At 41.2% G+C, this 27,062-nt stretch overlaps 3 protein-coding genes across 7 annotated transcripts in view; 2 read left to right on the top strand and 1 right to left on the bottom strand.

Annotated features, from left to right (window-relative positions):
* Positions 1–27,062, top strand: part of cndp1 (carnosine dipeptidase 1) — a 149,696-nt gene that overhangs the window by 32,575 nt on the left and 90,059 nt on the right. The gene's annotated exons all lie outside the window — the stretch shown is intronic.
* tcaim (T cell activation inhibitor, mitochondrial) lies at positions 250–11,864 on the top strand. 3 transcript variants are annotated; one of them, XM_074654480.1, is made up of 11 exons: positions 250–527; positions 1,143–1,243; positions 2,374–2,506; positions 3,741–3,894; positions 3,975–4,230; positions 5,051–5,173; positions 6,544–6,641; positions 7,659–7,750; positions 7,828–8,060; positions 8,150–8,281; positions 9,405–11,864. In XM_074654480.1, exons 2-11 carry the CDS (start codon positions 1,179–1,181, stop codon positions 9,628–9,630), a joined length of 1,512 nt encoding a protein of 503 aa, XP_074510581.1. In that variant the 5' UTR covers positions 250–527; positions 1,143–1,178; the 3' UTR covers positions 9,631–11,864. The 3 variants fall into 3 exon arrangements, with proteins under 3 accessions (XP_074510581.1, XP_074510579.1, XP_074510580.1); XM_074654478.1 differs by lacking the exon at positions 250–527 and adding an exon at positions 595–888 and having other exon boundaries at positions 1,119–1,243; XM_074654479.1 differs by lacking the exon at positions 250–527 and having other exon boundaries at positions 1,108–1,243.
* The window catches only part of cnot10 (CCR4-NOT transcription complex, subunit 10), a 41,477-nt gene continuing 30,504 nt past the window's right edge, over positions 16,090–27,062 (bottom strand). For 2 of the 3 annotated variants that reach the window (XM_074654471.1, XM_074654469.1), the window contains exons 4-19: positions 26,882–27,032; positions 25,322–25,461; positions 24,463–24,546; positions 24,290–24,373; positions 23,742–23,859; positions 23,381–23,530; positions 22,821–23,023; positions 22,246–22,367; positions 20,815–20,994; positions 19,708–19,788; positions 19,486–19,599; positions 18,582–18,712; positions 18,469–18,501; positions 17,400–17,527; positions 17,030–17,105; positions 16,090–16,535 (exon numbers count right to left, since the gene is read on the bottom strand). In XM_074654471.1, the coding sequence (XP_074510572.1) occupies positions 16,375–16,535; positions 17,030–17,105; positions 17,400–17,527; positions 18,469–18,501; positions 18,582–18,712; positions 19,486–19,599; positions 19,708–19,788; positions 20,815–20,994; positions 22,246–22,367; positions 22,821–23,023; positions 23,381–23,530; positions 23,742–23,859; positions 24,290–24,373; positions 24,463–24,546; positions 25,322–25,461; positions 26,882–27,032 (1,956 nt within the window). In that variant the 3' untranslated portion in view covers positions 16,090–16,374. The remainder of the gene's footprint in view (positions 16,536–17,029; positions 17,106–17,399; positions 17,528–18,468; positions 18,502–18,581; positions 18,713–19,485; positions 19,600–19,707; positions 19,789–20,814; positions 20,995–22,245; positions 22,368–22,820; positions 23,024–23,380; positions 23,531–23,741; positions 23,860–24,289; positions 24,374–24,462; positions 24,547–25,321; positions 25,462–26,881; positions 27,033–27,062) is intronic. The other variant, XM_074654470.1, reaches the window with a different exon arrangement.

Genomic DNA, 27,062 nt, shown 5'->3' on the forward strand with positions numbered 1-27,062 from the left:
TATCTATATATCTATATATATCTATCTATCTATCTATCTATCTATCTATCTATCTATCTATCTATCTATCCTACATACTCGGTATTATTATTAGCACTGCTGTTATGCATGTTTTATATATACATTTATTATTATTATTATTATTATTATTATGATATATTCACTGACCTGCAGCGGTCCTCCAGTCCAGCTGGGGGCGGAATAGTGCGGCTACTTTGTCAGAAGAAGAAGAAGAAGAAGAAGAACGGAACCGGAAATAGAAGCACTAAAGCCCCCATGGCTAAAGCTAAAGCTAGTGGCCCCACGGTGAGAGTGACCTTACTGTTTAGTGTTAGTGGCCAGTTTAACAAGCACACTTACTTGTATCTAACCGGTATTACGAGCTCTTGATAGTCGGACAGTGAAAGCTGACGGCCGTAGTCCCAACACTGATAACATGCTGATATACCAGCCAGAGCAGCTAACCGGATGTTAGCATGGTGTGCTGCTGTCATTGAGTAGAAGTCAAACAACAACAACCAGCTGAGGTACAACAACCTCTCTGTTTACCTCTCTGTGTTCCCGCTACTGTAGTTCAGTTAGTAAACTAACTCTGGTTATTTTGCTTTAATCTGATATGTATTGGGATGAGCTGATCTTCCTTTAGAGATAAATGCAACTGCTAAGTTAATAACAGCAAGTCAGCTAAAGCAGCAGCTAAATCACAAAGTAGACTAAACTACTTGTTCCTTGGATATTTAGTTTTGAAGGTGCATTTATCTGTTGCTGTTATTGAAGTCCATAATAGATAAACGTTCAAGTTGATTTGGTAATTTCCTCCTGGTTGTCTGAAAGCCTTCATCTAAGTTACCCTGAATGAATGGATACTGCTGTGTTGTGTTGTGCTGTGTTGTGTTGTGTTGTGTTGTGCTGTGTTGTGCTGTGTTGTGTTGTGCTGTGTTGTGTTGTGTTGTGTTGTGCTGTGTTGTGTTGTGCTGTGTTGTGCTGTGTTGTGCTGTGTTGTGTTGTGCTGTGTTGTGTTGTGTTGTGTTGTGCTGTGTTGTGCTGTGCTGTGCTGTGTTGTGTTGTGTTGTGCTGTGTTGTGTTGTGCTGTGCTGTGTTGTGCTTTGCTGTGCGAGTAAAATCATGTACTTTGACATCAGGACTGCTGATGGACTGCCTACAGAGGCCATGCTTTAATGCTCTCCCGTTGGCAAGCAGCATCAGCAATGTCTGTCAACTGCCTCCTGAGATACACCATCAGGTAACACTGCTTTGACCTGTTGTATGATTGATAGGACTCTGTGGTGCATGGTGGTTGTAGATGTGTCAGCTTCAGCTCTAAGCTCACCTCGAGGTGATGATGCTGGATGAAAAGCCATTGATGTCTGTACCAAATTTCATGGCAATCCATCTAATATTGGTGGTAGAGAGTTGGTCAGACATACTAAGTGTGACCCTTTTTCCAGTTCTTTGATTAAATAGCGTACTCAGAAGACTCAATGACATAATGTCACATATCAATTAAAATATTTAGTCACGATTAATTGCAAATTAATCACCTTGTAATTCACCTTGTAATTTACCTTAAAGGGAGATTTGTCAAGTATTTAATACTCTTATCAACATGGGGGTGGGCAAATATGCTGCTTTATACAAATGTATTTATATGTTATTGGAAATCAATTAACAACACAAAACAATGACACATATTGTCCAGAAACCCTCACAGGTACTGCATTTAGCAGAAAAATATGCTCAAATCATAACATTGCAAACTGCAGCCCAACAGGCAACAACAGCTGTCAGTGTGTCAGTGTGCTGACTTGACTATGACTTGCCCCAAACTGCATGTGATTATCATAAAGTGGGCATGTCTGTAAAGGGGAGACTCGTGGGTACCCATAGAACCCATTTTCATTCACATATCTGGAGGTCAGAGGTAAAGAGACCCCTTTGAAAATGGCCATGACAGTTTTTCCTCACCAAAATTTAGCATCAGTTTGGAGCGTTCTTTAGCCTCCTTCACGACAAGCTAGTATGACATGGTTGGTACCAATGGATTCTTTAGGTTTTCTAGTTTCATATGATACCAGCGTCTGTACTGGTAATTTGCTTTAACACGTTATTACCGTGTTAACTTTGACAGCAATAAAAAAACACATTTAAATGATCACACATCGGGCTCACAATTTGCAATTAGCATTTGCAGGTTTTATAAAGTAAACAATTGGCTGAAAGACAAGTGATACATGGATCAACAATCAAAATAATCATTCTTTAGAGAACTATATGAACACTAAATGTGACAATACCACCATCACTGGCTATAGTTTATACCACTAATACTTCATCCCTGTCTTCTCTGTCTCTGTCTTCTGTTTTTCTCTACAGGCTGGAGAGGAGACATGTGGCCACACATTTAGTCCAGCGGAGAGCTCTGTCAGGGGCCGATGCTGTCAATGCACTCAGACCGTTTTATTTTGCAGTCCACCCTGACTTCTTTGGGCAATATCCCAGGGAACGGGTAGGTCTCTTATATATCAGGAATTGTTTAGAATCCAAATAAATATGTATGTTGAAAATACAACCAATGTGAATGGATTGAGCAGAGACAGTTAACCCCCTGAGACCCACAATAGACCAATTTTTGTCTTTTTTAGGGGGGTACAGGGGGTCTTTAGGTGGAGATAGCAGGTCAACAGTAGATGTCACATATAATCATCTGAAAGCTGGGAACCTGAAGATTAATTTTAGATGCAGCTCAGCACTGTATGTCACAATGTTCTAGTCATAAATCTGTAATAAACATGAATGAATGAATGAATTATTTAAAATATATTGCAAACGTGTAGTGGGGTTTAGAACATTATGATAGAAGTATATGATGATCATCCCCATGCTCTATTATGTCTCATAAGTTGTTGCAGCAATTTTTGGGTTGATACCATTTGTTACACAAATTTGGTGCTAAATTTAACCATTTTTTCCTCTGTAAAATTGATAAAAATGATCAATAATCCCTCTAAAATACCACATTAAGACACCAAGACCTTGAGGAACACCATAGAAAAAGTCATGCTGTGATTTGGGATCAAAAACTTTTGACATTTGGAGATTTCTGCAAGAATTTCATTTTTCGGCGATTAGATGGCGAGCACTTCTGTTGTGTAAACTGCTCAGAAACCCCCTTATTGTCAATCTAGCTAGGAAAGTCATCCATCCTCTGAATGCTTTAGGTCTCTAGTTTGTGGCTGTAAAGTTTCATGAGGCTGTGATTATCCTAGAGGTCACCACAGGTCATTTTATACAGTGAGGTCAAATTTAAAAAAATGGTCTCACTACAATGAAATGGCTACCATGGGGACTAACATCATCACACATGAATACAGTTGGGCTCATTGGATCCACAAGAGTCTCAGCTTTACAGTGATACCCAATCTATGCGATTCAAGACTGTTAAGTGACCCCAGTATGTAGAAATATTCGCAACACATCAACTTAGAATAGGAATAACACATTTATACTGCAGAAAACTGCATGTGATTATCATAAAGTGGGCATGTCTGTAAAGGGGAGACTCGTGGGTACCCATAGAACCCATCTTCACTCTAGCTTTAAAATTGAACCTGCTAGAGCCTCTGAAAGACAGTCTCTTAGAGGGATAACTTATTGGTATACTAATAATTATCACCATGCAAAGAGTTTGTGGAAGAGGAGGCTTCACCACACTGTGTAACATTCAATGTTATGTTTCACAGGAAGTGAATGAGAATTCATTAAAGAGGCTAAATGGCTACCTGGACAACCTACAGAAGCCCGGCTCACGCTCAGTTCAGCCAATGAAGCTCACCTTTTATGTCAGGGACACAAAGGACAACAGCAATGATGTGCAGCCAGACCTCCTCGCCTTGGGTACAGTTTCCGTTAATATTGCTCATAATATTCGTGAGTTCTGTCTTTGACAAATCTAAAAGCTCCCGCCTGGTTCTCAGGGTTCCGGTCAGTGAGCTTCACCCTGCACACAAACGATGTCTTGAGCACAGTGACGAACGTCTTGAAGTCCTGTAGCCTGCCCATGGAACACATGAAGGGACCGAAAGCAAGTGCAGGGGCTTCTAAGAGTCCACCTGAGGCGGGGCTGCCTTTCTACAGACCTATCAGATGGGACAAGAGCTACTACAGCTTCACTGGATTCAGAGACCCTGAGGAGGAGCTGCAGCAGGCCAGGAGAGTGGAGCCTAGACTCATGTTAGTAACACTTACCGCAACTCTGTATCTCAACTCAATCAAATGCAAAAGCAAAATGATAATCTAAGGCATGAAATAGTGCAGTTAGAATATAGGGTTTAAATATAAACATGAGTAAATATAAAATAGTAATGTAAATGTGTAATTTTGTTGAAGACAGTATTTCAGATGGGAAAACTGAATGTAAACAGGAATGTAGTATGTAATAATGAGAAGTACCAAAAATATACACCAATCCGCCATAACACTAAGACCACTGACATGTGAAGTGAATAACATTGATTATCTGGTTACAATGGCACCTGGCAGTGGGGGGGATATATTAGACAGCAAGTGAACATTTTGAACTTTGAACTTTGTGTTGGAAGCAGAAAAAATGGGCCAGCGTAATATAAGGATGTGAGCGACTTTGACAAGGGCTAAATTGTGATGGCTAGAGGACTGACGACTGACTCTTCTTGTTGTCAGGTGGTCAGAATGATGTTTTCTAGCATGTGTGTGGAACGTGTCTGCGTACTATGCAGACCCCCGATTGTAGTACTGTATAGAAGCCTGATCAAACCTTACCTGGGTCTGTCAGCTGTTTGTTGCTGAGCAGATGGTGCACAGTGGCTTTGTAGAGCTTTTTCACTGAAAACAGCTGCCTGCTGCAGCTGGAAACCAACTTCATGAGAGCTACTGAGCAAAAACCATAAAGTTGTGGGCCGTAAAACCAAAACAATGAATGAACTGCATAGTCGTGGATCATTCGATGTGGGTTTGTCACCACAAAACATATTTATTCTAGTAGTGTTCTATAATTCTTTCTTTTCTTTGTCAGCTTGTGGCTGAGAAACAACGAGACCGAGGCAACGAAGAAGCACAGTGCTAGTCTTCCTCGGAGAGAAGAGCTGGACAGACTGAAGAAGGAACTGTGTCACAAATTTGATCTCGCTGATATCAGGTACGCTCCACTCTACTGTTTACCCTAACACTTAGTAAGTGCTGTGGGAGCTGCTTGCAACACTGCAATCTGTTTGACCACGTCCACTCGTCCGTCTGAACAATCTGATGCGCCGTGTTCTTGGCAAAATTTTCATCCACTTACCAGGTCCAATGTGCCAGCTCTTTGGTTCTCAGTGGAGAGAACAACTACTGTACTAGGGCTGTACCAAATAGTTTGAAGCTTCATTCATAACATTGACAATGGAATTAAATTAAATCCACATTCGAATGCAGCGCAGCTTTTTTTTGCATGTCTATTCATTGTGTTTAAAGATGGTATTTCTGCGCAGTTGCAGATAAAGATCATGCTACACTAATATTATTACTATTATACTATCTGTAGACTTACATTATATTCCAGTGGTGGCTGCGTAGGATTGTTTTCGAGTTGTGTGATCCAAACATTTCCAATAACTCCAGAGCTTCGTTAAATCCAAAAGTCAAAATTGATTGAAAAAAGATGGATGTATTCATTTCCAAAATTCACAACATGTTTTTATCTCACAAAATATTCAGCTTCAATCCATATTTGTTGGCGTTTAGCCTTTCAAAACAACATTTTCTTATACTAGCCGCACCCAAAGGGAGGCACACATTGACAAGTTATATTCATTAAAGAAAGTTGATTTAATAAAAAAAAAGACTAACTCGTTTAATCCAAAGAATCATTTTATTCAAATGAGGATTTCTTTTTCTTCTTTTTAGGGTGATGATGTCATAAAATATGTCGACAGACATTCAAAGCTTCATATAAAAAAACCCAATAGAAGCTTTTGAGTGTAAAAAAAAAAAAAAAAAAGGCATTCGGTAGCCTACAGCCCTAATTAAAATACAACACAACTTTTGGAAATTCACAATATGTTTTTATCTCACAAAATATTCTGATTCAATTTGTTGGCGTTTAGCCTTTCAAAAACTACATTTTCACTGCGATCAAAAACTGTTTGCTGCTGCACATACAGTAAATAGAGGCACATACTTGCGAGTTATATTCATCAAAGAAAGTGGATTTAAAAAAAAAAAAAAGACTAAGTTATATAATCTGATTAATCACTTTATTCAAATTAATGATTTTGTTTGAGGATTTTTGTGTGTGATGACGTCATAAAATATGATGACAGACATTCATTTGAAAACCTCAATAGAAGCTTTGAATGCATTCGTTACGGCCCTAATAACTACATATATCAACCTGGTTTGGGAATAAGCAGTCAGAAGTTAGCCCTGAAGCTTGTTCCTCTACATTGTGAGTCACTGCAGAACTGTGCATGAACTAGTAAGAAGCTGTGTACATATTATTGTGACGATGACGTCAGTTGTGTGGTGCAGGTGGCAGCGCAGCTGGGGAGTGGCCCACAGGTGCTCTCAGCTTCAGAGTCTGAGCCGACTGTCTCAGCAGAACCCCGAGGCCCTGATCAACCTGCAAGGTAAAGAGGCTCACTGAGGACAGGACATCTGTCTGCACTCCCAGTAATGCCAGTCTCTAAACTCTGTCTGATCATAGCATGTGATGTAGAGTTCTCCCAGGGACCTCAGGTCGTAGTTAAACCAGGTGTGTTCTGTAGATCTGTGAAGGTGTGGTCACACGGGCACCAGTCTAGATGAACATTCATTACCTCTCTTTGACGGCCATTCAACTGTACGACTTGTGTCAGACAGGCAGACCCGAGCGCTTGTCTGCCTCACAGCATGGAAACGCCTTCTGTGCTCTACTGTATTCTGTCTGTACAACTGTATTTTATTAAATTATATCTTATCTATAGGCTACATAATCTACATACTATCAGATGAGGCATGCAAAGTGCATTATTATCATACTGTCGGAGATGTGTCGGTGTTTTTGTTCCGGTGCTTTGCACGGACACCCGCCAGCTCGCGCTCTCTCATCCCCGGCTCTCTGAAGCTCTGTACACCGCTGTTGCCTGGCAAAGGTGGCGGTGTCGGCAGCACGGAGGTCCCCGGGGACCGCCGGTACAATAACCGTATATTTTGATGTTAATAAAATGTACCCGAATTCATGAATATGTAGGATATTACTGCTGACATTCCTGTAATATTACGTCGTAACGTCTGCTGTATTAACCGTGTGTTTACTGCGTGTTTATTTGCATAGAGAGCGGGGAAGTGAGATCTGATCACAAGTGGTCACTCAGGACGCATGTGGAGACGCATTCTAATGCCAGGTGTGAACAGACTTACTTAAAGCTGTACTCTTGTGTTCGGATCACTCAGGATGCATGTTAATACCAGGTCTGAACAGGGCCAGAGAGAGGAACAGGTTAATGATGTGTACAGGTAACAGTAAAATCTGTGTAGGTAGCGTCATGAGTCATGGACTGCTTTCCCTTATTTAGCTCTACTGCCCAAAACCAGCAAAACAGACGTGTATAGACGTGTAGAATTGGTGAACTCACCGTTAATCCGCTCCTCCGTCTTTCCTCCAGGACACACCGTTGTGTTTGCCGACCAGTCAGGAATGAACGCCTCCGGACACATCATGCTGGGAACCATGGACGTTCATCATCAGTGGACCAAAGTAATGCAGCTACTGCAGTGCTTCTGCTGTTCTCTGTGTGTTCCTCTTTGTTTTCTGACCCTCTGTGTGTCTCTTAGCTGTTTGAGCAGCTGCCCAGCTATCGCAGCCTGCAGCAGCAGACAGACTGGCTGAAGGAGAGGATCAGCCTCCTCCTGGGTGGGACTCAAGTGGTCCACGTGGAGAGGCTGAGACCAGTCCAGCCCATCGCCGAACACTACAGCACACTCAGCATCTTCCACAAGAGCCTGATGTCCCGACGCCTTCGCCTGCACCCCAGGAGCCTGCAGGGGCTCACCATGTTGTTGGAGAAGTACGCTGTCGCATTAACCATCACACACACATGACACACTGCTGTGTACCTTCATTACATAAAGACATTGTTGTTTGTGTCAATCACAGCGACCGCTCTAACCCCAGTCTTCACGAGATGGGGCACTTCATTATCCCCACCAGCTGTGACCCTCCCAAGCTGCAGGTCTTCCTCCAGAGCCAAGCCCCCGAGGCCAGACAGCGCACCCAACGCAAAAACCAGTGAGTCACACATGCCACTTTATTCAAGGGCCGATGATTCCAGTCATTAGCTGAGATGAGTCATCGCATATTGTTTGTTGAATTACTGCACTTTTTTAGCTGTATAGAAGAAATATAGAAGTCCATCACTGTTTTCCTGAAGAACTGTAAAACTAATTAAAACTCGGTGCATCCAAACATTACAGTACTGTACACAGCTATTGCAAATTCTCGCTAAATAAAGCTCCAATGTTCATGAAAATAAATAACATTTTGAGGTCATGGTAGATGTAGGGTGGTAAATTTCCGAATTTTATCTCAAAAACTGTATTTCTGACAGTATTTTGAATTACATCCTCATCTGACACATTGCAATGGAAATCAAGCATTTTCAAACATTTGTTTGTCACATGTTGAGAAATCAAACTTCATTAAAATAAATTACAGACATCTCTGTGTTGTTTAGATGAAGTACGCAAATTCTCAGAATTGTCTCAAAAACTGAATGTTTGATACTACTTTGAAATCTCCCTTTATGTGCAACACTGGCGGTTATCTCAGTCATAGTGTGGTAGTTTCCTGCGAGCAGTAAGCTCACCAAGATACTGACTTGTCATTGGAGTCTGAGGTTATGTGTTCGAGACCCAATCGAGTCAGAGTGGACATGCTAATGCCTTAAAGGATTAACGATGATGGACTGTCCTGTACTTCTCATTAGTCTACATCCTCTTCCTTTTTAAATCTTCCTTCTCTTCTTCCTCCTCAAAATGCCCGGCCCCGACCCACAGCTGCACAGCAGCTATCATTTTTAATATTTCTTTTAACCATATAACTGATAGCATTAATCGGTAAAAATTCGTAATGTCGGTTAACAGTTAAACGGTTAATTATTAACACACCTAGTAGCTAAGAAGGTTGTCTATCATCTGGTCAGCATTCTTCCCATAACAAACAAATGAATGAAGTAATGCATTAAAAACTATACAAATATTTTGTGACGGAACACGAAAGCAAGAGAGAACGCACAAAGAAAGTATTGTCTGATAATCACTGCTGCTCAACTGTTATGTTAGTTCCGTGATACACCACCTCATGCTAGTTCTTCACTTTTGTTACTGAATCCTACTTCTTTGTGTGTGTCCAGGCTGCAGGCAGAGGAGGAGGCTGTGGTGAAGCTGTGTCTCCAGAGTCTGTCTCTAAGGGGTCTGTCCAAGGAGCCCAGTGTCAGCTCCAGCCAGATGATCCTGTGCTGTAAACGGCTGGTGGAGCAGCGCTCCCCCCTCATGCAGGGCCTCCACGTCTGTGTTTCTCACTTCTACTCGGTCATGCAGGACGGCGACCTGTGTGTCCCCTGGGACTGGAAGAGCTGAGCTGGAGGGACACGGTCAGTCCAAGTGTTGGAAAGAAGTATTTTTTTAGCAGTTTAATGTTGGGACAATTTGAACAGGGTCCTTTGTCAGATGTCAGATGTCAGGCGGTCACAACAGATTTCAAATCTGTTCACTCTCAAGGGAAACCTTTGGAGAAAAGAATCAGGTGTAGTGGTTCATTCAAGCTGACCAATAAGAAGCACTTTATCCACTTGCTGGAAAAGCCAAATAGGATTTGATTGACAGTGGAGGACAGTGGGTCCATCCTGGAGGCGAGGACTCTCCAGGGGTCGCAAAATGATTTACAAGAAAAGAAGAAGAAGAAGAAGAGAAACATTTCTGCTGCATAAACTTCGGTTTTGTTCTCAGATTTTTCTTTGCTTTTCTTCTAAAATACTGTAGAATTTGACCTCTTCAGGGATCAAAATTGAAAGGCTGAGAACCAAATAGTGTTGGGTTGAACTATGATAAGGGATGTGGGTTGAAATTGAAAAGTTTGGGAACCACTGGCAGAGGTGCAATATGACTGAAGCCTTTTTTTTAAGACCGGGTTTGAGGTCTTGACATGCAAAGTTTGACAAAGTGAGTATTTTTTGTTGTTGTGTGGAGTGCACTGAGAAATAAGTAATGGTTCTGTTAAAGGCACAATCTGTGCCCTAAATGTAAACTAAAATAGTCACGAAACAACCAAAATCCAATACAGAGGGTTAGAACTTGTTATCACTCTGACAGACTGACACCATCGTTGTGCTCTGGCCAGGCCTTAAAAGCATTCACTCAATATCTCATACTGTATCTCAGTGACAGACACGGTCATACTACCAGACAGGTAACACAAGATCATGTTGTAGTTCCTGCACCTAGAATGGTTTTGTACAGAGCTGCCACTCAATGGAATATATACTTCCATGCTCCTTAAAACAATCGACTAGCAAAGCTTGTTTTAAAAAAAACGCCTAAAAAACTTTATTCTTCTACGATAAGCCATGTAATTGTTTTTGTTTGCTTAAGAATGACCGGTCTACTGCCACCGTCTGCTGTACGGCCACTATGCCTTTGGGTCTTGTTGTTGTCTGGGTGAGAGATGTGGGACCGTGGTTGCGTCCATACTAACATGCTATTTAGTACATTAAAACAGTTTGTGATGTCCAAAACCGTGCCTACTATTTCAGGTGAAATACTACAGTATGCAATGCCGGACACGACAGCGTCATAAATATCCCACAATGCAACACGGTAGTGACGACAACGTTCATAGCGGACGTTGACGGACAGCTCTGCAACGTCACTAACGCTTCAATTTAACTGTAAGTATAAGATTTCACTTTGCTAGAGAGTCTCTTGACCGTATGCTCGCTAAAGTTACGCCGTGCTCACAGTGTACGCCAGGCAGGCAAACAGCTGACTACCTCGCAGCTAAACTAACGTTTAATGGTGCGGTGGAGACTTACTAGGACAATACACACAGAGTCATAACTACTACAGTACAGTAACTCTCCCGGTCAGGTGAACTGGGGACTCTGTTTTGCACATGCACTGCAGCTGGCGATAAATGATGGATTTAACCTGTTTGTGGATCGGCTTATCGTTGCAGCTGGGCGGCTTTTTTTCACTAAAAATAACACCGCTGCGTGCATCGCACTAATTTTGTCGGTTAGCTGTTAATAATCGGTTAACAAGGATCAACTATCGGTTAAAAAAAATAAATTAAAAAAATTAGTATCCTTAGTTGTGTGAAGAATGAAAAACTTGTGAGAGAAGTTCAAACCCAACTTACTTTCACACCAGACCAATCACGCCATGACATGTGACCCTGTTACATGATCCAACAAGCACTTTGTTTGAAGCACACTGATGCCCTTATATTATCAATATTGCTGCTGTTGTAGTATCAAATGCTGATTTTTCAGCTAGAGGTCAAACTGAAATCATATACACGTGAATATAACTAATTTATGTGATCATAAAACAGAACTGTGGGAAGAGTCATCACTTCACCAGACAATCCAAGAACATTAACAAAGACTGTTGTGTTACAGCACCTTTTAGTGTCGTATGTACGTTAGAGGTGTATAGAGAAGAAAGGACTAACCAGGACTGTGTGATCCAGCATGTGGACTAAGACGTGATGATGAGTTGCTTCACTGGATGAAGCTGTCTTGGACATATTGGACATTTCAGATGCTGCTGTATTGTCTGAGTCCAGAGTTCTCAAATAAAAAATGCTCATTTCAGACTGGATTCTTTATTATGACCTCTATTAATGTGAGAAAGCACTGGACTGTGGATGGATGGTTAATTAAATACACTCCTTGTCCCTGGTGGCTGGAGTATGTTGCTTCTCTGATAGATCTCTCTGGAGCGGGCGGCATGGGGAAGGAAGGCTGCGTCCTCTTATTCCTCACCGCAACTGAAACCGACTGCCAATCCCTAACCCTAACCCTAACCTTAACTATTCGAGATCAATGCCTAACCTTAACTATTCGAGATCAATGCCTAACCTTAACCATTCGAGATCAATGCCTAACCTTAACTATTCAAGGTCAATGCCTAACCTTAACCATTCAAGGTCAATGCCTAACCTTAACTGTTCAAGGTCAATGCCTAACGTTAACCATTCAAGGTCAATGCCCAACCTTAACCATTCAAGGTCAATGTCTAACCTTAACTATTCAAGGTCAATGCCTAACGTTAACCATTCAAGGTCAATGCCTAACCTTAACTATTCAAGGTCAATGCCTAACGTTAACCATTCAAGGTCAATGCCTAACCTTAACTATTCAAGGTCAATGCCTAACGTTAACCATTCAAGGTCAATGCCTAACCTTAACTATTCAAGGTCAATGCCTAACGTTAACCATTCAAGGTCAATGCCTAACCTTAACTATTCAAGGTCAATGCCTAACCTTAACCATTCAAGGTCAATGCCTAACGTTAACCATTCAAGGTCAATGCCCAACCTTTTTCGACATACCATGACCTTTTTAAAACTTTTTTGAACATACTAAGCCAAGACCTTTCTATGACTTTTTTCTGACATACTATACAATGATGTTTTTATGACTTTTTGCGACATACGATACTGACTTTTTTTTGTTTACATTTTTCAACATACTATACAATGATGTTTTTTTTTACTTTTTCCGACATACTGCACTGTGACTTTTTTTTCGACATACTATACTATGACCTTTCTCGTCAAACTACTATTCGTTCATATACGTTCATGCGCGCACACTACACACTGCAGAAGACTTTATAGCTCTGAGAATATCTAGTGAATGTAAAGTGGACGTTTGTGCAGAAATAACTGCTGCAGCTCCTCCAGACCAACAGAGGTTTTCCGTGTCTTGTGAAGTGACGGGGCTCTGCAGCGAAAAACTTTATTGTCTCCGACCGGGTGCCGGTGTCTCCCCTGTTCCCTCCGGCCGCGGTCGGGAGGCTGAAGCAGGAAAAGCCAACACTAAGGTCAGCACTGATTCATGGAGCTAACATTACTGCCAAGCAGGTGAAATATAGAGTGATATTGTGGTTTTAGCTGACGTGTGTCGCCTCACTGTTTTGAGCGATGCTCGTTCATGTCTATTTAGAGCGAGCAAGCGTGAGCCCGACGCTGACTTTCGTTGACTTAACGGCCACAGGTGTCGCTGTTAACAAGCATTTCTGATTCTTACAAACAGTCCCTTTAAACATACTATACTATGTTTTTATCACTTTTTACCACATTCTGTACTATGACCTTTTTTGACTTTTTCGACAAACTATACTGAATATTTTTGACATACTATACAATGATGTTTTTATGACTTTTTGTAACTTACGATACTGTGGCTTTTTCGACAAACTATATTGTTGTTTTTTTTACATATTATACTATGACTTATTTTAAACAAACTATAATATGTTTTTATGACTCTTTACGACATTCTGTACAATTAACCTTTTTGACTTTTTTCGGCAAACTATACAATAATGTTTTTATGACTTTTTGACATACTATGTTATGGCTTTTTTCATTTCTTTCTTCGACATGCTATACTATGACTTTTTTTATTACTTTTTTCGATACAGTAAGCTATGACTTTTTTCATCCCTTTTTTCGACATACTATACCATAACGTTTTTCATAATTTTTTTCTATGCCTTTTTTTGAAAAAAGTGATGAAAAATTCATATTATAGTATGGCAAAAAAAGTCTATATGTATATCTATATCTGTCGATATCTATATCTTTTCATAACATATAAACCCACATCTGTACCAAATGTGTTGCTTTTATCACAAAATGCACAATTGCATTGCATGTTTAATTACCCCTCTACATCAGGGCTTGCACGGTGGTGCAGTGGTAGGCGCTGTCGCCTCACAGCTAGAGCGTCTTCTCCCTGTGTTAACGTGGGTTTTCTCCGGGTTCTCCGACTTCCTCCCGCAATCCAAAATCATGCAGGTTAGGTTAATTGTTGACTCTAAATTGCTCGTAGGTGTGTATGTGAGTGTGAATGGCTGTCTGTTTCTATGTGTCTGTCCTGTGATAGGCTGGAGACCAGTCCAGGGTGTACCCCGCCTTTGCCCAATGTGAGCTGGGATCGGCTCCAGTCCCCCCAGGACCCTGAATAGGATAAGCGGTTACAGATAATGGATGGAACTACATCAGGATTAATTTACCCACATGTGTTATGCCACATCTGAAGAACAGAGCCTGATCACTGTGCTGAGCTTGCTTCCTGGATATTCACACTCCCACCCATCTGTGATACAGTTAGATACTAGATTACAAATGGTATAGAGATAATATAAAATATAATATATTATAAATGATTTATTCATTTTAAGAAAATCAGCAACAGGAAAAAAGTGAAAGTATATTTTAAGAATCATTCCTGACCTGTTTGTAGATGTAAAGTTTAGAGATTAAGCAGCTGTTGGATCTTCCAGATAGAAGATGACTTGTTAACAGAGGTGACCTCTAGCTCACCCGGTTCTGGTGATTGCATTCACACTTCAAAAATCATAAAAGTGGTGTTCATTTGTGGAGATTATCTTGCTGAACAAAACGTGTAAGTATCATAAACATTTGTTTGCCACAGAGCTTATTTTCTGCAATAATCCAAAACCCTATGACATCCAAAGACTGACGCTGATACAAAACACTGCTGCCAGGCTGTCAACACGAACACATCACACCGATCCTTGCTGCCCTTCGATGGTTAACTGTCCAATTTAGAATTGAGATTTTACTGCTGGTTGTTAAAGCTATGTCGGGCTCCGGTGTCTACCTGTGATCTGTCTTGAGATCCTCTGGCAGGACTATATAATGGTTCCAGTCTCCACTTGTCACTAAAGGTGACAGACCTTTGCTGTGGAACTCCAGTATCCTCTTTGAAATTTCTTTTTAAAATTCACTAACCTTTGGGGTGGCAGTAGATGAGTCTGTAGGGACTTGGCTTGGGAACCGGAGGGTCGTCCTGGGTACTGCCAAGGTTCCCTTGAGCAAGGCACCGGACTCCTACAACTCTTCAGGAAAAACCCAAACTGCTCCTATTCAAGGATGGGTTAAATGCAGAGAGTAAATTTAAGTGTGCTGTGTACAATGTGTGGCAATAAAATAAATTGAAGCGTTACTGATGTTACAGAGCTGTCCGTCAATTAAGGTTGTCGTCACCACTGCATTGCATTGTGGGATATTTATGCCGCCGTAGTGTCCAGGATCGCATACTGTAATATTTCACTGGAAATTGTATGCAATTCATGTACTATTGGTTCCATACTAAGCTTTTGGACATACTAAAATATCTCACACACTGTTCTAGCATACTAAATAGCATGTTAGTGTGGAATTTCGGACGCAACCATGGTCCCACATCTCTCACCCAGACAACAAGACCCAAGGGCATAGTGGCCGTACAGCAGATAGCAGTAGACCGGTCATTCTTAAGCAAAAAAAAACCCAATTACATGACTTAACGTAGAAGAATAACGTTTTTTAGGCGTTTTTTTTAAAACAACGACGCAACTTACCTTTGCAAAGGTACACCATATTTTTCTCACAAGCCAATCAGAGCAGACTGGGTTTCTTCAGGAGGGGGTCGTAAAGAGACAGGCGCTAAAACGGAGCGTTTCAGACAGAGGGTGAATACAGGTATATTCAGACAGACAGGATGAGAAAAAATAATGTTTTTTTTTAACATTAAAGCATGTAAACATGTTCTAGTAGAAACCCAAAATACAAGTATGAACCTGAAAATGAGCAGGATATGTCCCCCTTAACTGATGGTACTTGTTTTAACAGTTTAAATTATTTTATATATTATCTTTTATTAGTTGTTTTTGTTGTGACTTTGTTTTGTAAGGTGCTATATAGTTATTATTATAATAAAAGAGGCTCAGTACTTACTTCCTGTATGTATCGTTTAGATTATAGTCAAAAAAATAGACTGTAGTATTCAAGAGTCGCACACGTTGTACAGTAAATAAAATTTATTTTCATTGTTCAGACAACACACAGATTCCTCATTCAAATGGAAATAAAACAGTCAGCTGGTCTCAGTCCACGGGTACCGCTGCTGCTGAATGTCTTCTCTCCTCATCAGTCAGCAGCCACACCTGCATTTCAAACGGCTCCTGGTGCTGAGGGGAAGCAGCTTTATAAATATCAAGGCTCCTCTGGGGGGTGTGTGTGTTGTGGAGGGGGGTGAGGGTGTGTGGATGGCTGGGGGGGGGTTAGAGGTGGCTGCGAACGAAGGCTCATTTGCGCTGAACCTGTGTGAAGGGTGAGGGCAGCTGGATGGGCTGGACAGACTGGAAGGGCTGGACGGGTTTCTTGCGGGAGTCTGGGGAGACCCTCTGGACCGCCGTGGGCAGCAGCTGGTTCCGTTTGATGATCTGCAGGGCCAGCTGGGTGTTTCCTGAGGACGCACGACACACATCCAGGGGGTTATCTCCTGATCTTAACCAGTTACTCACATACTGAACAAAGGGAATACGGGTAATAAACCACATCAGTATGACCAGCCAAAGAGGAGACTGCTGTCCGTGTTTAGAGAGCAGTTTGAGATCTGTGATAACAATGTCTTTATGATGCCTGACTTTAATACCGATATCAAAATGATGCTTTACTTCGCTTTCCAGATGTGCCACTGTCCAAGAACTTTACAAAATGAGCGTTTAAATAAAAAGCCATTGGATTTAATGTATAATTACTACAATATCTAAAAAGCCATTTAGACAGCGCGCATGCACACAGTAAAGCTCTAAAAGCAGTTGGCTGTTGGTATGACAGGGAAGACTGCTGGTCTGATGATTACTGTATTTTTATATCTTTTGCCCCACACCATGACAGGAATCTTAAACATGGCTCTGAAGACAGTGTATGTCAGTGAGTGACTGTTGGAGGTCTGACCGTTCTGTAGCTCTAAGTAGACTCCCAGCAGGATGGCTTCAGGTGGAATCTCCTTGGTGTTCACCATAGATGCAGCCTGATGAACACAACACAACTCCACTGTCAAATTATTTCAACACGAGAGATTGTTTAGTCAAACTACTTTTTTTCCAAGGTCAAGAATGATCTTTCATGGTTAAGAGAAGCTTTGTTTTTCATGGATTTGAATGAAACCTTGTGTCTTCACACATCAGACAGTTAGGGCTGTCCCAAATACCAGTTTTTGGTACCGAACCGCCAACCTCCTGATTAGTGGACTCCATCTACAAGCCACAGCCGGCCCAAACATGTCCAGGACCTGCTGAAGTCATGCATCTGTTGTCATGGTTACCTGATGCAGGCACTTGCGGGCCTTCTCATACTCGCTCCTCAAACAGTAGGCGCTGCCCAGGTTGAAGAGCATCATGGCCCGAGCTGCTGTCACACTGCTGGGGTAACACAGGGGAGTCTGCTTCCCTGCTGCACACAACACACACGAAGGGAACTATTATAGGAATATCCTTAATAATACTTTAACTTATTCTTTTGTAGGACTGTAGCAAATAGTTCAAAGCTTCATTCATAACGTTGACATTGGAATTGTAAATCAACATTTGAATTCTAAATGCAGTACCTGTGAGGGTTTCTGGACAATATTTGTCATTGTTTTGTGTTGGTAATTGATTTCCAGTAATAAATATATACATACATTTGCATAAAGCAGCATATTTGTCCACTCCCATGTTGATAAGAGTATTAAATACTTGACAAATCTCCCTTTAAGGTACATTTTGAACAGATGAAAAATGTGATTAATTGCAATCAATCACGTTTAAATATTTTAATCGATTGACAGCCCTAGTTTTTAATCTAACAAAATATTCTGCTTCAATCAATTTTTGTTGGCATTTAGCCTTTCAAAAACAAAATTTTCACTGCAGTCAAAAAAGTGTTTGCTCTCCCACTTGCTTCCGCTCACAAAGGGAGGCACACGCTGATGAGTTATACTCATTAAAGAAAGTTGATTTACCACAAAAAGACTAACACAATTAATCCGGTTAATCACTTTATTCAAAATTAGGTTTTTGTTTGAGGATTTAATTTTTTTTTAGAGTGATGACGTCATCAAATATGACGAGACATTCAAAGCTTCATTCTAAAATCTCAATAGAAGCTTTGAATGCAAAAATAAAAGACAGTCGGCACAGCCCTATTCTTTTATTTGTATGCTAGTTTCATATAATTTATGAAACTGTATTTGACATCAGAATGTAATTCTTACTGTTTTACTTTTGGTTCTATTTTGACTCGAATGCATCATGTAATTTTAATGTCCATTATCACTGTTTAAATATATAGATGAGATTTTTAACTGTTTCAAGTAAAAATCATGCATTAAGTTTTAGACAAGGTGGACTCACAGGACTCGACGGGCTCATCTCCTTTGTCAGAACCTGTTGACAGAAACATACAAGCATTAAGGAAAAAAGCCTCAATTGGATGTTTTGAAGAGTAACGTGTGAAACCTACAGACCTTGGTCTTGCTCGCTGGTCAGCACTCCCATTGACACGTCGCTGACATTCTCTGGGTTGAGGTGAGCGATAGCGTCAGAGATCCTGTCCAATGAAATGAGGGCTTCAGCAGCGTACAGGTGACCCAGGAACCTGAGGAGGAGGAGGAGGCAGACAAACCAGACAGCTGAGTGATTCAAAGTGGAAGAGGACATTATGGCTGGGACGATACACCTACAGTATCTCCCGATTCAATACTATCATGATACTTTAGTGCCGATTCGATATGTGTTGCGATTTTTAAGTATTGTGATTCAATATTACGATTAATAGTGATTTTTAACTTTTTTAACATTAGACCATGAGAAAAAGTTGAATCATACACTTCTAGTTACGTAAGAATGTTTGATATTCAGCATGTATGTAGTCAGAGATGTCCTGAAGTCAAATATATCAGTCATTGTCAGGTATTATTTATTACATTTTTGAGAGCAACCCAAAAATCAAAGAATAAAGACATTTCTCTCACAAATTAGTGGTATGTTCTTTTTAATTTATAAGGGACATGTAATGTTTTATACTTCTGGTGAATATAATCCAATCAATCTCATTTCCATATATGTATTCTGTATATACAGTTCCCTTTGTTAACACCTTATTTTGAAAACCGGATGTAGTCACACGTGTATACTTCCTGTAACTTCTCCAAGGTCGTCTCTAGCTCTCCCCTCAGCTCCGTTCTCTTTATACATCCATGGTCAGCTCCATTGGGGCCGTTTGAATGCATTTAATATAAATGTCAGTATATTGGTGTATAGCAGTATACCCATAGAGGACACTGCTGGCAAAACCTTAACCCACCATTGTGCTCATTTGTGACAACAGAAGAAAAACAGAGCAGGTTGAGAAACAGACCCAGAACTTACTTGAGGGATCCAGACACCTTGGTTTGATGGAGCAGTTTCTCAGCGTGGTTTAGAGCCATCAGGTTGTCTCCCAGTGCTAACGCCACATAGGCACTACAGGCCAGGATGGAGCACCTACACATCCAACAGTTGACATTACTGATGAGAGTACAGCCCTCTACAGGTTATGCAATGCTCCTGAATAATGGCTGAGGTGTGAGAAGAGATGAGAAGCGTCATTACCTGAGGTTTTCTACCTCCTGTTTTCTGAGAGGAGACGATGGAGCTGCAGACAGGAACTTATCAGCCTCCTGACCTTTCCCACTGCAACACATCACCAGAGCACATATCTAACTCCACTGAGCCACAATCAAACCTCCATCACAGCGCAGCATTCCACAGTCATCATTGATCAGATGGCACACAGTTATTATCACAATATCATCATGTTGAGTCAGTTGGTTTATTTTTTTATTTTTCCATGCCTTTTGTTGCTCAGCACTAAAACCATTTATGCTATATACACACATTTATCAATGCAACATGATTAATGCCGAATTTGATGGAGTTTTCTGCATTTACAGAAAATCCTTGCACATTTGGATATATGATGATATCCTGGAAACATTTTTGATACCTCTCCTACTGCTTTAATGCTATAAAGCACGGAACCTGCCAAAATCCAAAATAAATTCATAAATGACTCCATAAATTGGTCATTAAATGTAGCAAAAATATAAAAAATAAATGTAGCCATTATATTAATTGATCAAATGTGACATAAATGGATATTTCTATTTTAATTTGCTTCATCTTTGTATTAATTCCCTTATTTACTCTTCTGTTTAATTTTCCATTTTATTTATTTATGTATTTATTTTTATTAATTTTAAATGTATTTATTTTTGCATATATTTTTTATTTATTTTTAAATATATGTATTTATTGATGTACTCATGCATTTATTTATGCACGATTTTCCCTTTGCATTTCAACCCTTACTTCTTTCCCCAAACTTATTTATTTATGTATTTTTTTCTTTATACATTTCTTTAAGCATTTCTGCCTGCAGAAATAAATAAACAAATGCATACATAAATAAATAAATACATACATTTAATAGATAAATAAATTAGTTCCATATATATCCTAACAGTAATATATTATAAATCTTTACTGCAACTATTCACGACGCACATCGACGCAACTCGCAGCTTGTATTAAAACACTGTCTTTGCTGGTCTTTCCTCTGCAGTGCTACCTTAGATACAATATCTAGTGGTGAGTGTGTGTGTGTGTGTGTGTGTGTGTGTGTGTGTGTGTGTGTGTGTGTGTGTGTGTGTCTCTAACCTGCAGGCATCACTGTTCTCGCTGCCGCTCTCGGTGCTTCCTGACTGACTGGAGCTCTTGGAGCCGTTCTCTGTCTTGCTGTCCTGCTGCTGGTGTTCAGGCAGTAACAGCAGAGCGTTCCTCAGGCAGATGGCGGCAAACTCCATACTGGCTACTGGGATGGCTGCTGACTGGCCCTCACTGTAAAAAACACACACACATTCAGCTTGGGCAGATTCTAGTCAAAAAGAGCATCAGGTCGATATAAGCAAGCTAGCTACTAATTAGACATATGTGTATATGTCAGTGTGTCCTTAATGCACAGACATGATATTGATCTTCTCACTCTTGGCAAGAAAGCAGATGTTGAACTATTCCTTTAAAGAGAAATCCAAGACTAATGTTGCATTCACACCAAGAGCGAAGCGGATTTTCGTCTCGCTTTACTCGTGCGAGCTGGACCGCCGGAATCATTTATGTTCATTCACTCTAGACGTGCCGGAGAAGAGAAGGAGCTTGTCTCCACAGATACCAACACATTTTTATTTCCGCCATCAACCACGGAAGATATAACCACTGTTGCTGCTTTGTAGATGTTCTGGAAGTCCCAGATATGTCAGAAAACCAAACGCCTGCATCTAGCAAGTCACACATCGCTACTGCGGTATGAACCCAAAAAGAAAAGATTGTGCTGTGATTTAACTGCAATAAACAGATCAAAATGATGCTGAAATAACTACATAGTGATGCCGATTTGTATAAAGTCTGAATTCATGCTTTGTCAGGTCTGTACACAAGACGACAAGCAAACAACTTTTAAAATGCTTGTTCTCTGAATGGAGTTTGGATGGCTCAGTGCCAGGCTATGCAGCTGCTCCATCCAATAAAGTCATCTAGGCATAAATACGGCAGCAACGTTGTTGTTTCTACCATAAACAGTCTGTGGTTTATACACACACACACATACACAGAGTTTGGTCCGGTCTCTGTACAGATATGATGTACTATCGTAGCTCTGGATGACCACAGATGGATGCAAAACTTCTTTCCTCAATTTCTGACTCAACAACGTCAGGACGTCAGTGACGACAGGAGGAGAATCTTAAAGGCTTTCCTTACACAGTGTCACACAAATTTCTCAGTTGAGTTGAAATATTTCAACTCCCGAGAATGAGGCAAATTTTGCGTCGTGTCACACGCACCATTTGCGTCAACCGGCGCAAATTTGCCTATATTCTCCTCTTTGTATTGACTCTGTATTTAATCACAGCGAAAACTTCGCTTCGCTCTTGGTATAATGCGCCATAACAGCACCTTTTACAGTAGTTTCAGTGTCAACAACTAACATGCAGCACTGCTGCCCTTTGCTGGACAGTGAACGTACATGTCTAAATCAGTAGTTTCACTTGTTTCACAGGGCTGGAGGAGGGACTTGTTGGTGTAAACACTGACCTGTAGATAGTGTTCTGGGTGGACTGGGAGGCCAAGACGATCTTGCGATGGTAGCCTTGCCCGACAATAGACTGAACTATACCTTTTTTACAAGGTAAACCTTTGCTCTCCTGCTCCGACCCCTGCAAGCAAACACAGCGAGCGTGACATAACTTTATGTGGTTTTCTGTTCACCTTTATACAACTGTACAGGATGGTACCATCAATTACATGTTTAAACTAACATTGCAGTTGCTGCAAATGGTATTGAAATCATCACTGAAGAAAAATAGGTTGTCCATGGTAGTTTCTGAAGAATTAGTGAAGCAAAACCATCACCATTATTAATACTAATTGTACTACTTCGACTAATATTTAAAGTGAAAGGGACATAACATATCTTGATCCATAACATAACCTGCTTCAAAAAAAAAATTTTAGGGAGTGCAAGGTTGTCTTCTTTAACAACAGATACTAACACTGACAAATAAAATATGCAAAATCACAACAAGTAATCTTAAAAATACACAAAAAAGGGAAAATCCAAAAAGGCAAAATGCTGAAACAAGGCTAAAGTCAAACCAGGATCTACTTACCCCCTTGTTAGCAGAGATGCAGCACTCTGCCAGTCGCAGCCACAGTCTGGGGTTGGAGTGGTAAACCTGCACGGCCTCCATCAGACACTCAAACGCTGCCAGAGGCCTGCCGATGTGCAGCAGCTGAATACCACAGTTATACAGCAGCTCATAGCGCTTGTTGGCTAGTAGAGCACACATGGGGATACCTGTGAACTTCTTAGCTGGAGAGCAAAAGGAACAACATCAGAAAAGGACTTGTTACCACTGGGGACCCACATATAACAATACATTTTCCTAATTGGCTTAGTTCAAATTGAATCACACACTTTACACAATAAGATAACATGGGTGTGTACAATATTTTAATTGATTTGACAGCCCTAGTTTCTGCATAAAGTAGCTTGTTCCTTTACGATGAGAGGCTGTAGTCAGTTTAGATTCAGTGATTTCAATGGTGAGCAGATATAACGGTGAAACATTAGATTCTGTCCTCTGTGATGGAGCAAGCAACGAGCTTTTCACATCCGAGCCTACGGGAGGTGAGTGCTTGAGAGGAATTAGTGCTCGCTGTGACTCACATTGCCCGCTGCTGCCGTCGCCCAGCTGTGCGCAGGTGTGGTCGTTCTCTTGCAGCGCCTTCTTGAAGTAGAAAATGCCGAGATTATGTTTCCCCATTGCGAAGTGAATGCAGCCCAGATTGTTCCAGAACATACATCGAACACATTCACCTGAATGAGACAAGTCAGAACACATAAACAATCCATCAACACACACATGAAAAATAAAAAATCATCAAATGTGACCGCTACAGCTTGTTATGTCTCCAATGAAGACAACATCTGGAGGCAATAATGATACATCAACAGTCTGACCCAGGGTGGGTCACACCAGGCTTATCAGAGAAAGCCATCAATCTTGAGAGGTACAGTAGTTTGTCACCCGTCTTGATGGGTCCGGGATGCTCTGCGATGTTGGAGCTGTTCAATAGCTTCACTGCTTTCCGGTAGTTTCCTCTCAGGTACTCAAAATTACTCTTGAGGAAGAGTGAGGGTGCAGACTGATGGGAGGAGACAGGAAACACAGGTCAGAGAGAGACACACACTTCTACAGTTCTCATCGGCAGAGCGATGGGATGGTCAGTGTATGCAGAGACAAAGTTCTGTTGCGTTCATTCTCTATATGTATTTGTTCCTGTTTTACAAAGGGTTTAACCTGAGCCAGGCCAAGATAGTAATAATATAGCATCCATACATGCTCAGTAGTAAACAGGTGTTTAATAATAAAAATAATAATAACTATATATTTTTTTATCATGCTGGTTTTGGATCGGTACTCGGTATTGGGCGATACCGCAAGTTCAGGTATCGGGAAGGAAAAATGTCTACCTAAGGGACCATCAAAACACTGACATCACATGCATATCCTTTATATATTACATCCCCTCCCCCTCACTGTTGTGATGATGTAGCAACAACACTGAGACTCACGTTTCCCGCTGTGTTCATCACTGATTTGATCTCCCTTTTACAGGCCTTGGAGGATTTCATCTGAATGTAGGCTCTCACTTTGTACTGTAAAGGAAACAACAGTCAGTCACAGTCAACGGGATGGAGACACCGACACAGAGAAACAGCGCATGTTAAAATCTACGAGCCCTTGCCTGGTGCATCTTTGATTTGGCTGCCTCGATCATGGCCGTGAACTCTGCCCTCTGGTTTGCTCCGTCTTTGTTGGAAGTGTTGCTCTGGAATCAAGCACAGCACTCAAACAGTAAACTGCATGCTTTTACATCTGCTTCATGTGACGTATTTAGTTAGTGGCCTCAGAAACAACTAAATACTAGTGGTGAAAAAAATAAATAAATCAATTCAGCTATATATCACGATTTATTTTTTTAACGATTTTTAAATGCCAGAATTGATTTATTCGCTTCGTTTGGGTCTTTTTGGTGGTTGAAAAAAGTTAACGCTTTTATTGTTGTAGTCTGAATAACGTGACGTCATATCCGTTCCGTATCCGTCAACCAAAGCAAACCACAGCGAGCCGAAACGACAAAGCAGCAAACGGCGGAGGGTCTGCGTGGATACGACCTGCACCCTCACATGTTAAATCCAACGTGGTAAACACTACACATACAGTAAAGTATGGAAACACTTTGGGTTTCACACATTGCAGGAAAAGCAGAGCTAGACATCACGGCTAAAGCTGCATGCTAACTCTGTCATGGACAGGAAACATTATCGTATTGCGGTGACGTGCGATCAAGCCCAATCTCTTTCCCAGTTGTAGCCATTCAAGTGACACAGCTGAGATATTTAGTTTGTTTAGTTGGATAACAGAATAAAACCCTTTTTAAGTGTGGTCTGAAGACTTTGCTAACAGTTGTCATACAAAGAATTTCTGTGAGTTTGAATGAACAAAGACACTGTTTCGCAAAAGCCATACTGCCATAAAAAACAGAGCAGGTTGTGTAAAACTGTAATTGTCTTTTCATGTCAGTGTAGTGTGGCGGGATGTACCTCTCCTTTGCCGTTCTTGTTGCTTCCTTGTACAGAGAGTTTGTCCAGCACAGCCAGCAGGTGGAGGGCCTTCTCTGGCTGGAAGGTGAGCAGGTACAGATCCACCAGCAGGAAGCACACAGCCTGAGCAAACTTCTCTGCTAGGACAAATAACACAATGACTCCAAGCCAAACTCATGGCTGACAGACACATGGTTCCTATCACGGTCAGATTCACTGGAATACTATGGTCAAGACAACCGAGAGGCTGTATCCCCCCCCAGTATTATTGTTAATGCGAGCCTTTCTTTAAATCATCATCACATTTCCAATAAACAATCCCACGGCTGAGTCGCCTGCACAGTGAATTTAGCTGTTGTTTTGGGCCAGGTCCAAGTCAAGCCTCAAAGACTTGAGACCTGTGTTTATTAGGGAATTATGGGAATTTTGGCTTGCACATCCATGTCATCCATTATTCATACCAGTTTGGCAGAGCTTCAAAAGGCAAAACTACACACAGCACAGCATTCTTCAATATGTATGGCTCAACAAGTCAAGTGTCCTCAGCTTTTTGCCTTAAAACCCTCGTCTTCAAGCATGTAAGTGGCCAGGCAGATGAGTTCAAGTCAAGCTGCAAGGCTTCAATTCTGCGAGACAGTCTCATATCTGCGACTCAGATTATTATTTTCTATGTCATATATGACATTAAAACATTGTTTACCATCATGTTAATCAACATTCATTTTAAACATTTTCAGTAAGAGCTGATACATTGATCGATGAGATGTCCAAAGTAACGACAAATGCTTGTCGCATGTCGTCAGGGCCTCGTCTGACGTTTTTCCAACCTACTTAGGATGAAACCACTCCCACTTACGTATGACGAAAGCATACTTTCAGCTAGCTAGCAAACCCCACGGTCCCTCCGCCTCACTCCCCGCCGCTAGGAGGAGAGCGGTCAGTAGCTCCGAAGACGGACCTTCAGTTAGTTGCTGTAACAACTGGAATTCAGCCAGCGCCGACTCCCCGCCGGAGCAGCAAACTTTTTGTTGCTGCCGTTACACAGGTTAGAGCGCTGCTGCTGGCCACCACGCTGTGACCGCCAGCTCTGGGGTTTATTCAGTGCTGGCTGAATCGACTTGTTACAGCCGCTAACTGAAGTCCGGGTCCGTTTCCGGTGAAGTAGTCTCTTAGCGGCAGGGAATGAGTTGGAGGGACTGCAGGGAGCGAGCTAATTCTAATCTCATTTGTGGTCTGGTAAACAAAAAATTCATCAAATTCAGTGCCTCATATCACTATTTTCCAAGCATGTCATATTTCGGGGCTTTCGCCATACGGAAGTGGCCGTGGTTTCATCCAAAGTAGGCTGGATAAACGATAAGATGCCTAACGGCCCAAAGTCATGTCCTCAAAATGCTAATTTGCACCCCCCAAAACCTAAAAGGTATTCACTTACAATGATAAGATGTTTTTAAAGAGCAGCAAATACCCACATTTAGTTTAGCGGCAATGGATCAGCTGTCTGTTGATCAACCAATTGATTTCATCAGCAGTACACTTGAGTAAAGCACCACAACATACCAAATGGTTCCAGAAACTGGTAGAGCCTCTCTCCTATGGCGATGGCTTCAGAGTACTGTCGCATATGATAATGGATGATGGCTTGGTTATAGTACAGCAAGCTATTTTCAACATCATCCAACCCTTCAATGTCCTCCGCTGATGTGTGAACCTGAAAGATAAAAACAGGATGTTTGATGAA

Source organism: Sebastes fasciatus, chromosome 12, assembly GCF_043250625.1.
Source record: "Sebastes fasciatus isolate fSebFas1 chromosome 12, fSebFas1.pri, whole genome shotgun sequence".
NCBI lineage: Eukaryota > Metazoa > Chordata > Actinopteri > Perciformes > Sebastidae > Sebastes > Sebastes fasciatus.